The sequence below is a fragment of the Amphibalanus amphitrite genome, unplaced genomic scaffold (assembly GCF_019059575.1).
Source record: "Amphibalanus amphitrite isolate SeventyFive unplaced genomic scaffold, NRLGWU_Aamphi_draft 000333F_arrow, whole genome shotgun sequence".
Classification (NCBI taxonomy): domain Eukaryota; kingdom Metazoa; phylum Arthropoda; class Thecostraca; order Balanomorpha; family Balanidae; genus Amphibalanus; species Amphibalanus amphitrite.
Genome location: NW_024881828.1, coordinates 554,089 through 567,433, shown reverse-complemented (window position 1 = coordinate 567,433; position 13,345 = coordinate 554,089). Strand labels below are relative to the sequence as shown.

At 46.3% G+C, this 13,345-nt stretch overlaps 1 protein-coding gene across 1 annotated transcript in view; it reads left to right on the top strand.

The window, feature by feature from the left end:
* The window catches only part of LOC122388734 (F-box/LRR-repeat protein 20-like), a 41,162-nt gene that overhangs the window by 15,381 nt on the left and 12,436 nt on the right, over positions 1–13,345 (top strand). Inside the window, exon 4 of the mRNA XM_043380112.1 lies at positions 2,591–2,754. Coding sequence (XP_043236047.1) covers positions 2,591–2,754 — 164 coding nt within the window. The remainder of the gene's footprint in view (positions 1–2,590; positions 2,755–13,345) is intronic.

Below are 13,345 nucleotides of genomic sequence, written 5' to 3'. Positions count from 1 at the left end.
GAGCTGAGCTGATTGAGCTGAGCTGAGCTGATTGAGCTAAGCTGAGCTGAGCTGATTTAGCTGAGCTGAGCTGATCCAGTTCTAATTTTTTTTTTTGTCAGTTCATGCTTGGAAGATAACTCAGGCTTTGATGCTTCAGCTATGAGCTAGCTATGGAGTAAGCAGTTACACTGCCTTCGTGATCGCACTTAAAATTATCAAAACTCTAAAAGAAATCAATAGTAATCACTAATCAAGCTTAATTTCTTTCATCCATATTGCATGGAAATTGGAAGACCAGGGTCTTGGCCAATTTACAGGCTAATACAGCCAGTCTCAAGTTTCAAGTCTGACTGCAAGATAATTACCTACTGTACTGTCAGGCTTTGATGCTTCGCCTTGACACTCTGCTCCGCAATGTACAATTCAGCATTCTTCACGTTGTTATTTAAGCAGTTATTTAAATTAATTTTATCAATAAGGGTTCTTACCTCTGCATAAAATGTTTACAATTAGGAATTAGCAAATAAAGTTCCTCTTCGTTGGTTGAATGTGGGTTAAGCAACCATATCCTATTGAAAGTGGGGTGGGGCAGAGGCGCTAACTGGAACTCTCACCTTCTGATGTCCATTATATGGGAAAAGCTCCCTTATTCATACGCCGACTGCACCCCCCCCCCCCCCCCTCCCAGGTAGTCTTTCTGCTCTGCACTCAACATTTTTAGAGCTAGAAGGCTGATTTTTCGTATAGCTGCTCCTCTATCCTTTCTTGATGTCCACTGAAAGTTTCAAGTTTCTGTGATTTTTGTTTTTGGAGATATGACCTTGTTTTTCAGGTCATGTCATGACCCAAATGGCCCATTCTCAACATCTTGCGTTTGCCATGGGCCTTGTGAGCTTTTGACACCTTGATTTCGGCCTTTTTTGCCAGGCTTACCTCCCACCTATCATGGAACATGTTGTTCGACGATGTACAGGTGTCGAGGTCAGGGTCAAGGTCAAACTAGGTCATCTAAGATAACTGCGTTTTAGGCAAGCTGAATTTACTTTTTGTGAAGTTTTTGACTGTATTTTTGGTAAAAGCTTCTCAGATCATGATTTCATGTAATATGGATCATGATTTCATGTAAACTGGATCATGATTTCATATAACATTTATAATATCAGATCATGATCATGATTTCAGATCATGATTTCATGTAATATGGGCACAAAAGCAATCGGTGCACACTGCACACATCAGTATACACACAGACACACACAGACATACAAATACATATAATTGACCTTGACATAACTTGACCTGAAATGACCTCAGCAGCAAAAATCTGGTCGGGTAGAGTGACAAAGAGGTTCCAGCTGGCTTGGCACCAGAAAACAGCATCGTCATCGGTATATGCTAAGCAGCGCACTCGATATAGGTACAACGGTGACCCAAAACAGCAACATTTTTTAGTTTGACCTGACCTGGAAGGTCCATGACTGACCTGAGAAGGTAAAACTGGGTACCATTCGATTTGTCTCTTCCCAAAGAATCTTTTTGGTCTTTACCGCTGAGCTCTATCTCCAACAGGAACGAAATGGCGCGGGGGGTGGCAACCCCCCCCCCCCCATGTGCGTTCTAGGATGGGAAAATGGCGTGTGCGGGCGAGGGTTTTAACTGAGCGGAAACTGAGCTGAGCTGAATTGAGTGGAAACTGAGCTGAGCTGAATTGAGTGGAAACTGAGCTGAGCTGAACGGGAATTGAGTTGAGCTGAGCTGAGCTGAGCGGAAACTGAGCTGAGCTGAGCTGAACTGAGCGGAAACTGAGCTGAGCTGAGCGGAAACTGAGCTGAGCGGAGACTGAACTGAGCTGAGCGGAAACTGAGCTGAGCTGAGCTGAGCGGAAACTGAGCTGAGCTGAGCTGAGCGTGAGCGGAGCGCAGCCGGTTTGAGCGGAACGTGAGCTGAGCTGAGCCGCGTTAAACTGAGCGGGAGCTGAGCGGGAGCGGGTAAGACGGAGTTGAGCTGAGCGAGCTCACTTTTTTCTTGAGCTGTCACAAGTCTGGGCTCGTATTAATATGACTGAAATGGATTGTAGTTAATATCGAACATCGGTTGGTGACTTACTTTAATTCAAAGGCATTTGGGAATTGGGCGGGGAGGGACATCATTCAAATCGCAATTTGCAACATCCGAAAAATACAGATAAAGCGATAAAGTGACTAAGAACGACCCTAAAAGAATGGCTGGTGGATGTATTGTTAAATAAGGGAGAAAACAATATAGCGACCAAGTTACCTGTTCGAGTTCCTGTCCACTTAAGTTTGCTGCCCATATTAACGACATATTTTGTCCGAACTTGCAGCCCATCTCTGCTTCCCGTGCACGATTCAGCATCCCAGCTCTTTGCGTCCCGTGACGGTCGTTCCGCGACCGTCGTCTCATACCCTGTTGACGGTTTCTTCTGCCGTGTTTGTAGACCCACCTGACTGAATTTCTGCTGTCGTTACATGACTGTCGTTCCTCCGCCGTTACCCATTGCTACCTGGTCGTTACAGACCCACTTCCGCCGTCGTCACATGACCATGGTTGTCGTTCCTCGCCGTTACCTGTCGTTCCGCCGTTCCAGGGCTGTGTGGTGGAGAACATCAGCCGCCGTTCCGGGGGTTTCCTGAAGGCTCTCAGTCTTCACGGCTGCCAGTGGGTGACCGACCCGGCCCTGCGTATCTTCGCCGAACAGTGCAACAACATCGAGGACCTCAACCTGCAGGGATGCCGACGGATCACAGACCTGTAAGTACCGCGGGGTGGCCAGTGGTGAGTGGTGGGCTAGTAACCGGGAAACGTGGGTTCGAGACCATGTCAGGGTGTATTATGAGGACGAGGAGGGGTGCTTTTTCCCGCCCCCTATTCTGGTTTGTTCGCAAACTTTCTTTAACATTTCCCCCAAAGATATTTTGGACGAGCGAAACATCGAAATATCATTGGGAAAAGTGGTGACATTTTTCCTCGAATTCCGGGAAGATGAAAGCCCTTGGTTTGTGATTATGGCAAATAAAGATCATTGCACTCTATCTTGGTGGTGCATGTAGATGTTGCTCTGGGATGGATATGTATAGCAGGCACCGCCAGTCAGCAGCCTCCACAGGCTCCTGGCCGTCGCATCGCATCGCTCGCGCGCTCAAAGTGCCCAAACAATTGGTCAGAAGTCACCTTTGTCGGAGTTTTTGGTCGTAAGGAAAACTTTTTTTGTCATGTGTAGGTTCTTATCCGAAATAACGGTCTTTTTCTGTCGGGCCTTATTAGTCGCAGGACTGGCCTCCTCACTCCTGGGTCCTACTAAAAATTATAGACTGCTGAGGTAAAGGGCATATATATTAGGTATAAGTTACGTGATGACCTGATGCATCCAGCCATCAATGCTTTAAAGGGACCCTCCCACCTTCAAAAAAGTTAATGAATTGGCATAAAAGTGATGTAGCGTGAATCACAAAGAGCGAAAATGAACATCTACCAAATTTTACCGGAAAATATTCACCCGTTTTCGAGATATAAGACTTTTATTTTTGTTTACTTTTTGGGAAATCCGCTGTTTCTATGACGTCACATAAAGGTTTTCTTTACGTCGGCATTTGGAAGCAATAGTTTGGTATCAAAGTGCGACAAATATTGCGCGAATGATGCGTTTATCTTATCAAGGTCAATATATGATGGCCAATAAAGGATTCCAGGGCCCTGTTCGGTCGCTGTTTTTATATCAGCGTGCTGTCGGTTTTCCCCAAATAAGGAAGTTATTGCTGGCGCGGCTTGGCCTCTCATTGGTCTAACGAATAGACCACTTGAATTCGACCAATGAGGAGCCAAGAAGCAGCAGCATGGTCGCAGCCTGCTGATAAATAAACGGGGTGCGAACAGAGCTCAGGACAATTCTTTTGGCATTTCTTCGTATCGCAATTCTTCGTCTGCAAATCTTCGTCAGGGCATTTATTCGTACCTATCGCATTACTTTGTCTCGCACCAGGGTATATGAAAATCGGCTCGCATTTCTTCTTCAACGCAAATATATGCAAGAGTAAGCATTGAGGGACAAATAAATGCACCGACGAAGATTTGTAGACGAAGAAATGCGGACGAAAAATTGTGCTACGAAGAAATGTCATGCGAGGATTCGTTCGGGTACCATGACATTTATGTGATTTCAAAGTCAAGGTTCACAGCTGATCTGCTAAATCAAGCCAAGAATCCAAACTATCAAAAAAACTATAAATATTTGTTTGTCTGTCACAGAGGTCTCAAGCAATATAAGGTTGACATATGTTGAATCAAAAATCTACTGCCACAACTCACATCTCCTGCCTTAGTTTATCATTGTTGTTTTAACTTGCTTTCAAGAGAAACAGAAGCCAGTATCTGATATCACTTCAGATGATTGTTTCAAGATCTGAGTTCAAATGGAAATAAAAGCAAGATCAAGATGAAACAGGGATTATTGCTGTTAAAGTAGTTTGGCCATGATACAACAAGCACATAAATCATTAGCCAAATCAAATACTGGTTGGTTTGTCAAGATGTTTGTTGTCTGTCGTGACTCGTCTGTCGAGCTGCTATGAACACTGAACGCTCTCACTCTTACTTTAAAGAGAGTAGTTTAAGTTGAATGGTAGTGAGCTGTAATTAGACAAAGCAGCTATTCAGTGCTCACATCAAGCCAGGCTAGGAAATGGCATCAACTGTGGTGGGAGGAAGCAGGTTCGGCAGCCCTATGTTGTAAACTTCTGTTATGTCTTGTGTTTGATCAACTGATGTTTTCTGCTCTGTTTTGTGCAGTGATAGTAGCAGGTAACTGCATGCTTGTCAAATTATGTGAATAAACGAATTCATAACATTGCATTTTTCTCTCCATGCAAGGAACAAGTAAGATGTTGTAGAAAATGTAATAGAGGGCTGCATTGCTGATTTTGCACTTTATCAGAGCTTTATTTAGAATTGCTTTCCTGAAAGCTACACACAGGCCACAGTGCTGAAATTCACAATGTCATAGCTTTTGGCAGAAAAAAGAAAAGACTTACCTAGGTAAAATTGGCTGAAAGTATGGCAGAGCAGGTCTTGATGCGTATGCCCATCCGTGTGCTTGCCGAAGCCGAACTGACTGCAACACATTTAACTCTGACCCACCATGGTGGCTGGCATATCCTGAACTTTCACCACTCTAAACAAGACAACTTTCAGCCCTCAGCATTGTATTAAAACACTGTACAAAACACTCAAAAATTTGTTTCAGTGCCATCCACGGACAACATCAGTCGCCATTCACCAGGCCAGTAAAAACAGAATAGATAATAGCTTCAAACCCATGTAGTCAGAGTTACTAGGTCTGCACCTCAAAACAAAATCCAGGTGACATTCATCACGCTAGTAAAAAACAGGTACTTAGGTAACGTAACAGCTTCAAATCTGGTAACATGTTGGTCGGACTTTACACTACCATATTTACATGGAATAATATGATACCAAACAATAGTGCAACCATTCTGGACAACAATAGTGTATGATAAAATTAATTTAGAATACTCTGGCAGCATGATTTACGAGCACAGGCAGGTGTTACCTACCAGCCTTCTCAATGCTCGTAAAACCAACATTGTAGTTTTGATTTTACCTTACATGATAACACACTTGGCTGCAATGGCACATTTAATTTAATACTGTGAAAAGACCAGTTATAACCACTTCACAAGCACAATTGCACCTCATGCCGACATCCTTTTCCAAAGACAGTCAGCAGCGTCTTTCGTCAAAACTGGAAGATAAATCCCCTTTCAACTGTTAACATCAAAAATATTTCTTCATGGTGTGACTGTGATCTCCATATGGAAACCTTGCAGGAAAAGAATTAATGTCAATTGTCAGCTCTTCAAATTTCTTTGGACTTTAACTTGCAGTACCATATCCAGTTTGCTTTGATATTTTGTTTTTTATTCCATGTTGAAGTTGAACACCAAGCTCCAGATATAGCAGGCAGCTTGATCATCTTCGGCCTTGGTATAATATCAGTCCAAGTTCCAGTGGTGGGTATCTTCTAATATTCAAATTAAAATGAAAAGCAATAGGCTTTCTCAGCGCCGACGACGGATTTCACGTTGATAAAAAAGGGAGCTCAAGGTCAGCAAAACTCGGGTTCAAGGAATGGCGGGCGTTGAAATGACTGCTGACGTCATCAAAAAACCGCTAATGGTTAAGAGATAGGGACTAAGCTGGTCCCACCCTGCAAGTAAAGGGAAGAAATTTCTTGAACACCATAAAGCTGCGGGGGTTGCGACCAGGATAAATGGTGGTTTCTGAGCCTGGCCGCAAACTTGGCTATCTCAACTCAAAACTAATGTTAAGGTGGGATGGTCCCTTTAACCCTCGCCGGCCGAGGGGGGGGGGCGGGTGCCGCCCCCCCATAAGGTTTTTTCGCGATAGCTCCGAACACGCTGGCGATAGAGAGCTGAAACTTGGCATACCTGACCTTTGATCCAAGCCGCATCTTTTGACACCAACCGCATTTTTGGGTCAGGTCAGGTCACTGACCTATGACGTCATAAGTGAACCTCTGCACGGTCTTCAGATGTCGCAACTTCGCAACGCCCTCACTGCCAGAGGAGATGTCACAGGGAAATGAAACTTGCAGGATCTAGTATCCATTATGAGTCCCACAACTTGTATATCTCGGATTTTTCCTAAAGGTCATATGAGGTCAGGTCATTTTCGTGACCTCACCATTATAAGTCAATGGGGAAAAATGAAAACTGCTATTCTGGCGCCGGGAACGATCTCCAACTATCTCAAGCACGCAGAATCGTGATTTGATGCACTCCTTGCAAGGTTAGATGCGTCACTTTTGCAATGTTGACCTTGCGTGACGTCATTTATGACGTCATCAAGGTCATATTAGTTTTTCGTCAATAACTCTTGATCAAATTGAGCTAGCGAGTCGGGAAAGCCACCAATGGACTCAGGAAGGCCTGCCGAATCGAATGATATGCGACATGACCTCTTTCGACCAACTTCGTGACCTGGGGGTGCTGACCTGACCTTGACCTGAGGTCAACACCCCAAGTTGACCTGACCCGGACAAAAAGTATACCATTCGACGCGCCTGAGCGAGGCAAACACGATGCTGCCAAAATCGCGGCTCTACGGCCGTTTTTTGCGAAGTTATTCACCAAAAACTGAACCGTACCTTGGGGCACTTGACCTGACCTCAGAGGTCACCGGTTGACCTAGGACCTTAAAATCGGGTACCAATCTCTGCGTCTCGTAACGGCGCACACGCTCGTTTTTTCCGCGACGCGCTAGCTCCACCAGGGGCGAAACGGCGAGGGGGGGGGGTCGTACCCGCCCCCCCCCCTCGGCCGGCGCGTATGTAGAAAACCAATAGGTCCGGCGAGGGTTAAAGACGTGTGGTTTGTGCTTCCGATCGTTTATCGGGTTGTCCATTTTTCAGACAAGGCAATGCATGAGGTTAGCCTAATTGGCCGCCCCCTGAGAACTATGACGTCCAACCGTTCCGTGGATTCTGAGCTATTTGTACAGATAAGCTAAAATCTAGGCCATGATCTGGTCCTGTCTTGCAGGAAGCTACCTATGTATCTTTTTTGTAACAAGGTTTTGTCTCGGTCTGTGCTATTATTTGCTAGTTAAAAGAACAGCGCCGAACACTTCTTTAGAAACATTGGCCTGCATGAACATTGTAATTAATTGAAATCCCCTTTTGATTCTTAGTCACTTATTAGCTCGTTATTGAATACGCCACGCAATCACATTTTCCTTTCTTGGTTATGCTCTTATTTGGAACCGTCTCTTCGTTCCCGGGTCGGTAATTTCTGTTCGATTCTGCTCCGTCTTGGGTGCCGTGCCGGCGGACGGCGAGTGACCCGAATTGCAGTCGGTTCTTGCGGGCGGCTCGACGGTCACAAAACACTGACGTGTCTGGTAGCGGGTCGACGAGGAGTGGTAGCGTGGCCTCGTTGGCACTCACTCCAGTGAGTTGGCGAGGATATCGCCACAAACGATTCGCGATTAGCCCTGTTTTGACCGTTTAGTGAGCCATGGACAAAGGGCACCTTCCGTGATGGTGAGGCAGCGGACAGGGTTCATTGAGCCTTTTTTCAACGGAAAAGGAGTGAACTTTGTCTCTCCGAGATGGGTTGTTGTGCCGATTTGTGCAATTTTGATATTACCAGTTACCCATTCACCCGTTTTCTAAGTGGTAATGACGTCACACTGATGGGTCAGAGTTTTTTCAGAGTCACACTGATGGGTTGATCGTTTTTTTCTCAGATCACCACGATATGATCGATTAGGTCTATGATCAGTTGTCAGAGAACGCCAACTCGAGCTCTATGTAAATATCACGTTTTAAACGGCTTGTACAGGGTGATCGAAAAAAGTGTCACCCCTAATTTAAAAGCCATATAACTCGCGATTGGTTGGTCGTACGACTTTGCGCTAGGCAGCATTGGAAAGAGCATACAATTTCCTTTCGAATGGATGTAAATATGCATGGTTTATGTCGCAAACGAAGATGTAGCTATTCAAAAAGTATGTTAAGGACGCAATTTGGCGTGTTCAAAAGTTTGGTTGTGCAAATTTGTACTTTTTACAGAGTTTTTGATCTGACAGTGACAGCTCACGTGACAGCTCACGTGAGCATTTTTTTTTTAACTGCTCCATGGTTACCGCTGCATAAAATTGATAATCCGGTAGTGCAGGTTGTCGCAATGTTTCGCTAGTTACCGACGAATTTGTGAATAATGAGGCCTCATGTTTGCAAGGAAGATCTGATGAGGTCTTCCTTGCCTAAGATCAGCTGAGAAACGAGTCTAAGGTCAGCTGAGAAACAGTCTGCAGTGAACAACATACACTCCATGTGTAATATGTAAGGTGTGTGTTATGTTGAGTTACGATACTCACTCATTGTTCTCGTTCAGCGGTGTCCGATCCCGTTCGGTGAATTTCGTTTCACGTGAAAGCCGCACATTGACTGGTTTTTGAGCCCATGGGGACATGATTTGGAATAGAAAACAATCATGAATACATTCAATTGAAAAGAAATTGCCTGCTCTTTCCGATGCTGCCTGGCGCGAAGTCATCCGACCTACCAGTCGCGAGTTATGTAGATTTTAAGTTAGGGGTGACACTTTTTTCGATCACCCTGTATATATGTATAGACAAATGTGATAATGTTCTTGCAAAGCTATTGCTGTTCCATTGGGACAAGCATTTGCTACTCTCACGACTCACGTCGGTCCCTTCTGAGCTCAGTGCCGACATTTTAATTCTTTACTCTCGGTTAACCTTATGCGGAGTGGAGCGTTTCCCGTAAATTACGACCGTCTGATGTTTTTGTCGTGTTTCGCCGGTAGGTGGGCGCTGATTATTCAATGCTAGCGCCGTGAACTCGGCAGCTAATGTGGCCGCCGTGATTAATGTGTCACGGTCCCGCGATCCGGATAGGTTTGTACTCCGGAGGTCTACAATTAATTTCAGTCCATCCCAATGGTGCTTTGCATTGCCGGATCCGCTACCAAGCGCGATCGACTTCCTTGCTGAAATATACTTGGGGATAGAACACTGTGCGTGAACTGGACAGTGGACAGTTGACTGCTTAATGTTTATGCTGGTGCTCTACGAGTTGCGTATGGACCGCTCAGTTGGTGCCTGCACTGGTTCAGTCTGGTTTAACCCTCGCCCGTATTGGTGTTTTTCCAGCCGCGAACGTACCCCCTGCCGTTTCGCCCCTGATCGAGCTAGAGCTTCGCGGAAAAAAACGAGCGTGTTGCCCGTGACGAGAGGAAGCCGATGATACCCAATTTTAAGGTCCTAGGTCATTGGTTGACCTTGCAGGTCAGGTCAATGACCCCAAAGGCGGGAAAATCGGGACCTGTTAGAACGTCGTAAAGTGTGGCTGCTATGGGGTTTTTCGGGGTGCTGATCACGAATATCATGTTAGTTTTAATCACAGATGATGTCTTCATGTATTTAGGCCAGGTCAGGTCAGGTCAGGTCAACCAGTAAGGGTATTCGTAGTAGGTGGCAACCGCCTCTGACAGCTTCGTAACATGTTACGGAGGCACCAAAACTACTTCGTAAATGTTCATATGGTTGCTAAATTCGAATTCAGCTCCAAAAACTGGCCTAGAAACATGTAAAACTCGAAAAAGTGAACCGAGGTCATCAAAGGTCAGTGACCTGACCTGACCTTCAGGTGACCTTGACATCCACCCTAATGCATTGGGGCAACATCATATCACATGTTTGAACGCTTGAAACCACGAAAAGACTGCAAACGCGCGGCTAATGCGAGCCGACATACGCCGAATCGCAATTCCAGCCAAACATGGTCTCGAAAAGTAGGTCACAGGTCAAAGATCACTTGGGTCAGGGTCATGAAATTTTCAGGGTAGGTGTGAAATTGATTAACGCGAGGGTACTGAAAGTTTCGTCGCGATCGGCCGCTTTTTACGCGAGTTATTCACGAAAAACCATGGGGGGGTCCGTTCGACCCCTCCCCCTATACGGGCGAGGGTTAACCCGCGCCCCGTAGGGGGGGGGGCCGAAACGCCCCCCCCCCTGTACTTTTCGGTCGATATCTCCTAAACGGCTGGAGATATCGCCACCAAACTTTCAGGACCCCTCCGGGCATCAATGTTACACATTGTGACTAAAAATTTTTCCAGAGGCTGTGATAGGTTGGCCACAAATGACGTCAGAGTGACGTCATGTTCTGTCATTTTCGACCGAAAAAAGACCTTCGCGAGAAGACCTGTCAGGCCTACAGCTTTGAAGATACAGAAAAATGATCAAAACATAAAAGGTGTAGAATTGACAGGGCTACAAAACTGCTATCTCGGATTTTCGAAAATTTTGAGTTTTGATCCCCAAAAATCAAAAAAGCATTTTTTTGGATATATTAGCCAAAAAATCCAAAAAGTTTTTTGAGTTTCGAAAAAACCGGAATATATGTGATAGTACCTACCGTCTTCTATCTACATACCAAATTTCAGATCGATACCTCGTTTTTTGGCCAAGTTATAGCGAAAAAACTGTTCAAAAATGATGACGTCAAATTTTCAAACTCAATTTTTGGCAATTCTAGAACTCGTAGAGCAAAACAAAGACCACCATTAGACTCCCCGTGACGAGCTGCATCGAATGGATACCCATTTTATGCAAAAATATCAACTTTGAAATTTGACCTAATTTGACCTGACCTTGACCTGACCTTCACCAAAACGTGACCTAGGCTGGCCCCAAAGGCTGCCTAACCCACATAATCGCATTTATCATGTAAAATGGACCATAAAACATGTATCACACGACACATTCATATTGTGACCCCCGGTGACCTGACCTCGCTGTGACCTGACCTGGTATCAGTGACCTCAGATAGCAAAGTATGTGTTTGACGAACAATATACCATCGATGGTTTTCAACAAATTACCAATTTACTCGATTTCACAGCACATTTCTTGAATTGCCTGTGAACGGTGAAAATCTGACCTTTGACCTGACCTGTGACGTCATCGGTTTGACCTAGGTCAATGAAATTTGGTCACAAGGTAGTTCCCGGGTAGGGCTATCAAACGCCGTTTGAATTTTGAAAATCGGCCTGTAACTTTCCGAGATCTTAGGGGGGGGCCGAAACGGCCCCCCCCCCCCCCCTACGGGTGGTAGGGTCCGCCGGTAGCCCTACGGGGCGCGGGTTAAGGCGGTCACCGTGCCCCTAAACCAACCACCGACGTGCTCTGGAAGTACAGCAGTCGCTAGTATTTTGCTCTATCTAAGCGCATTACGCTCGTTTAACATGCTTTCCTCATCGCCATTGTGGTCGATCGGCCCCACAGATGAGCTGTGGCGGGGCGGGGAGGGCAGCGGGGGAGGCAGGGGCACTTTCTGCAAGGCTTTGCTCGCTCGGTGACGCGCTGGGTGAGCTCCGCCATAAATTCCCTGTCGGAGTCCGCTCAGCCGGCCGGGCCATGCAGCGGCAGACGCCACGCTCCCTCTCCTCCCCTCCTCTCTCCCTTCTCCTCCTCTCCTCTCCCCTGTGCCGGGCTGACAGTTCGTCGGGGCACCCAGCCAGACTGGCAGAGGTCTCACATGGCGACCGGGGGCGGCATATGGGGTGCGCCACGAGATGCGGGAAGAAAACCAGTCCTTTCTGATTTATCTATACTGGAAAGGACCCAAACCGTATTCTCATCTTGATACAGGACGGCATGCGAGCTACGGTATGGAAACGGGAATATCTGAAGATATTCCAACGGAATATCTAAGATACGAGACCGGACGAAACGAATGGAATACGGGACGAAACCCACATTGGATAGGGGGCGTGGAAGGGGAATCCATGCTCCCCCTACCAAAGCTGGTTCTCGTGCCGTATCCCGTTCGTTTCGTCTGATCCAGTATCTTAGATACTTCCCTACGTCTTGGTTTGATACGGACCAACCATTGCTTGGTCACGTGAATTAGTGCACATGCTTCACTCTTGGTCACATGACAGCGTACCGTCGAGAGAAGCGACATGGTGCATGCTGGACACGGAGACACAAGGCTACATACGTGACCAGACAAAAGTTCTGATCCGAGAGAAGAAAGTCTGTTTATTTGGTCACGGATCCGGCTGAGCGATACGTGAGGTAACATGGTATTTAATGACGTCACTTGTTGATGTGTGACGTCACTTGACCCCCGTGACTTTTGTCGGAGGTGTCGTATGTCGGCGAGGCCGGTGGGCGGCCGTCTGGGTCAGTCCAGGACGGCCGTCTGATCTTCTGAATGGCGGACCGCTGTCGTTTGTAACGTGTGGAGGTCAGAGGCCGGGCACGCGAGTTCCACGAACGCCGTTACCGGCCGGCGAGCCACACTCAATCGATGGGGTATCTGGGGAGAACTTCACTTTGCCATCAGTTCAGAGGGCTAAACCGCTGTGGACTCTGCGGCATGCTACCCGTGAAGCTGATTGATCTGGTTGAAATGAGCAATTGTATTTGTATGATGCACGTACCTTGTTACCTACGGGCCAGTCTGAAACTCGGTTACGAGCTCCTCTACACTTCCTCACACCAAATAGCATCACTTTTATCACTGCCCGTTGCCCAAGGCCCGCTACCAAGCACCGTGCATGCCTGCGGAATGCATATTGTGTTGACTTTTGGGATATGTACCGTATTGTGCGGATAAAGATCGTTGAACGTGTCTTCATACCCCGTCTATTTTTGTGTCGATGAATTAGTGTATGTGTTTCAAAAATGATTGTATTTTTATAGTCTGATATGGAGTCATTCGACCCCTCTCCCCTCCAACACCTCGGTGAATCCGCCAGAGACTTCGATT